This window comes from Anarrhichthys ocellatus, unplaced genomic scaffold (assembly GCF_004355925.1).
Source record: "Anarrhichthys ocellatus isolate YVR2014 unplaced genomic scaffold, GSC_Weel_1.0 scaffold4764, whole genome shotgun sequence".
NCBI classification, from domain to species: domain Eukaryota; kingdom Metazoa; phylum Chordata; class Actinopteri; order Perciformes; family Anarhichadidae; genus Anarrhichthys; species Anarrhichthys ocellatus.
Window position 1 is genome coordinate 1 of NW_022284738.1, and position 3,573 is coordinate 3,573.

Consider the following 3,573-nt stretch of genomic DNA (forward strand, 5'->3'; position numbering starts at 1 on the left):
TGTGTATATATGTATGTGTATATGTATGTATGTGTGTATATATGTATATGTGTATATATATGTGTGTGTGTATATATGTATATGTATATATATATGTATATGTATATATATGTGTGTATGTATGTATATATGTATGTGTGTGTGGATATATGTGTGTGTGTGGATATATGTGTGTGTGTGGATATATGTGTATGTGTGGATATATATGTATGTATGTATGTATACATATGTGTGTATGTATGTATACATATGTATGTGTGTATGTATGTGTGTGTATGTATGTTTGTGTATATGTATGTATACATATAATAATGTATATCATATAATATTCTGTATAATATATATATCATATAATAATATTATATATCATATAATAATATATATCATATAATAATATTCTGTGTTATATAATAATATTCTGTATAATATAATAATATATATCGTATAATATATATATCATATAATATTCTGTATAATATATATATCATATAATAATATTCTGTATAATATAATATATATATCATATAATGATATATATATCATATAATAATATATATCATATAATAATATATATCATATAATAATATTCTATATCATATAATAATATTCTGTGTTATATAATAATATTCTGTATAATATAATAATATATATCGTATAATATATATATCATATAATATATATATCATATAATATATATATCATATAATAATATTCTGTATAATATAATATATATATCATATAATAATATATATATCATATAATAATATTCTGTATAATATATATATCATATAATGATATATATATCATATAATAATATATATATATCATATAATAATAAAAAATGATTAATTCAGAATGTTTTCATTTCCCTGTTCCTCTAGTTTTTATATATTTTGAGCATATTTCCGGTGTGTTATTTAAATGTGTAGTATAAATGTAATTTAGCTATGAATTAATTCATATAATTAATTGAGCAAACAGGATCAGTTCTATTTCCTCTACAAAGTCACGAGCAGAGAAAGTTCATATTTCCAACGTTTCCACTGTACCATGAACGCCTCCTGACCTTTTACCCAGAAGCACGTTACTGACGTCATCCTCGTTCACGGTTACGGTAACGGGAGCGCGTGAGTGTCTGTGTGACTGACAGCCCGCCGCTCGGTGACCCGTCTGTCACCGTTTACCGGATCCGTTAACCGGTCAGAGGAGGAGCGGCCACAGCTTGCAGAGTTAGCAGCTAACGGCTAACTGAAGATGGAGGAGTTTCTGTCGAGCTGCTGCGGGGCCGTGAAGGTAACACACACACACACGCACAGACACACGCACACACATAGATACACGCGCACAGAGACACGTATATACACACACACACACAGGCCAAATCCCAGTGTCCCCCCTAAAGCCTCAAACCCTGAACCCTCAATGACTAACTGACGTCACCTGGTGAGTGTGAGAGACTGTGAGGGCTTGAGATGGTGTGAATATGAACGGGACAGCACGTTGCTGCAACATATCACGTTACCATGAAAACAACAATAAATATGATGTATAATGTGTGTATTTATTGTATACTTTGTACTCCCTGATGTGAACGTCTTCAGGCTCTTTCCTCACTAGATGAGAGGTAACGTCATATCATCTATTTACTCGTTTTGTCAAAACAGCTTCAATGACGAAATCAAACATTTGATGAATAAATAAATAAATATCTTCTGATTTCATGTTTTAATGTTCCATCTTTAACCCTTAATGTTTCTGAGTACATTTAATATGACAGGCTGAACACACTGATCCGTCCTCTTTGTTTACGTCTACATGCGTCCACTGGTTACCCCGTGTTTAACGTCACATTGCAATGACTTGTGGGTAATTCCCTTAGGCATTACGGAGAAGGTTCATAAAGGGCTCAACATGTCTGCCAGAGACTCAAACACTTGATGATTTGACAGTGGGACAGAACTAAATCCTCAAGGACTTCGCGGGAGCGCGCCTCAAAGTCCGTGAGTCCGTAAGGAGGGACATTGGAATTCGGCCAATCACTAACTAGCTCTGTAATGTTATTGGTTACTTAGCGTTAGCCACATAGGCTAACTGTTTACAACATTATTTATTGAAGGTGGAACCTAATATGTCTGACTTCCTGTCAGTTGCACCTTTCAAAGTAAACTTCCGGTCAGGGAACAACACAATACATGTTCAAAGTAACAAGAAGGAAAACATTTAAGCTCGTGGGTCAAGATACTATATACTGTGTATATATGTATATATATTTTTTTTTATTTTTATTTTTTATTATCAATTTTCTTGTCTGTTTAAATTGAGATCAAAAAACCTTTAATTTTACTCTTAATAGTAATGGAATAAATAAACCAATCAAAAGTGTAGAGTGATCATTTCAAAATGAATCGCATACAAACTAAATACAAGAAGTTATTGATATCAGTGGTTGTGATTCTTTGTGTACTTTTTAGTTTTTTTTCTCTAAAATAACTTTTTCTGGGACTCAAAGAGATTTAGAGACAAATCTTAAAGACTAAACTCCAACGTTTCATCTATTTATTTATTTTGAAGGTGTGTTTGTTTTACGTCACCTTTAGTCTGTTTAGTTTTATTTTATTAATGCTCTGATGAGCTTCTGTCTCTCAGAGCTACATTTTTAAATAAATAAAATGTCCTCCAGGTGAATCCGGACCCAGCTGGTTCAGGGTTCCATGTGGTTCTAGGTAATGAGGCCTGTGACGTGGACTCCATGGTGTGTGCTCTGACCTACGCCTACTTCCTGTCCAAGGTGAGCCCTCTGACCCATCAGTGCCGGTGTGTGTCCTCGGCGTGGACGTGTACCTGAGTGTCTCTATCTCCGTCAGACTGGACGCTCCGAGACGCTCGTCGTCCCGCTGCTGAACATCCGGCAGTCGGACCTGCTGCTGCGGTCGGACAACGTCTTCCTGCTGCGACAGGTGGATCTGTCTCCAGACCTGCTGCTGTTCAGGGATCAGCTGGACCTGCGAGCGCTGCACCGAGACGGACGCCTGCGACTGACACTGGTCGACCACAACGTCCTGCCCAGGTAGCCACAAACGCCCGACAGGTGGCCACAAACGCCCGACAGGTGGCCACAAACGCCCGACAGGTAACCACAAACACCCGACAGGTGGCCACAGACGCCCGACAGGTGGCCACAGACGCCCGACAGGCAGTGGCGGGCTGTGCATTTTATACCTGGGCCTTCACTGAAATAACACCTTATAACCACATTATGGCGTCACAGCTATTATTCATTTTTAAGGCTGTAACTATCTACATCTTCGTATTAAACCGTTCGGTACGAGTGGTCTGAATAACACTACAGCATTTAGAAAATGCAAAAGCCTAAATTCAGGAAAATATAATGTTCTCAGCTGGTCTGGCTGTGGGACCTACAGTTATTCCTTAATGACAAGCTGCGACCCAAAGAGATTATCATAGGATTTTACTTTCACAACTTGAATGTTGACCATACTGCTCTGCAGTGTCTTTCCTCGTCTCAGTCCTCTGTGTCATGGTGCAGCTCAGTCAGTCAGGATGCATTTTGAT

General features: G+C 36.9%; 1 protein-coding gene across 1 annotated transcript; it reads left to right on the forward strand.

Moving 5' to 3' along the window:
- Nucleotides 1-948: 948 nt before the first annotated feature.
- LOC116379623 (exopolyphosphatase PRUNE1-like) lies at nt 949-3,261 on the forward strand. Its single transcript, XM_031841585.1, has 3 exons — nt 949-1,293; nt 2,681-2,788; nt 2,865-3,261. The coding sequence occupies exons 1-3, from the start codon at nt 1,255-1,257 to the stop codon at nt 3,069-3,071; spliced, it is 354 nt and encodes a 117-aa protein (XP_031697445.1). The 5' UTR covers nt 949-1,254; the 3' UTR covers nt 3,072-3,261.
- Nucleotides 3,262-3,573: the final 312 nt, after the last annotated feature.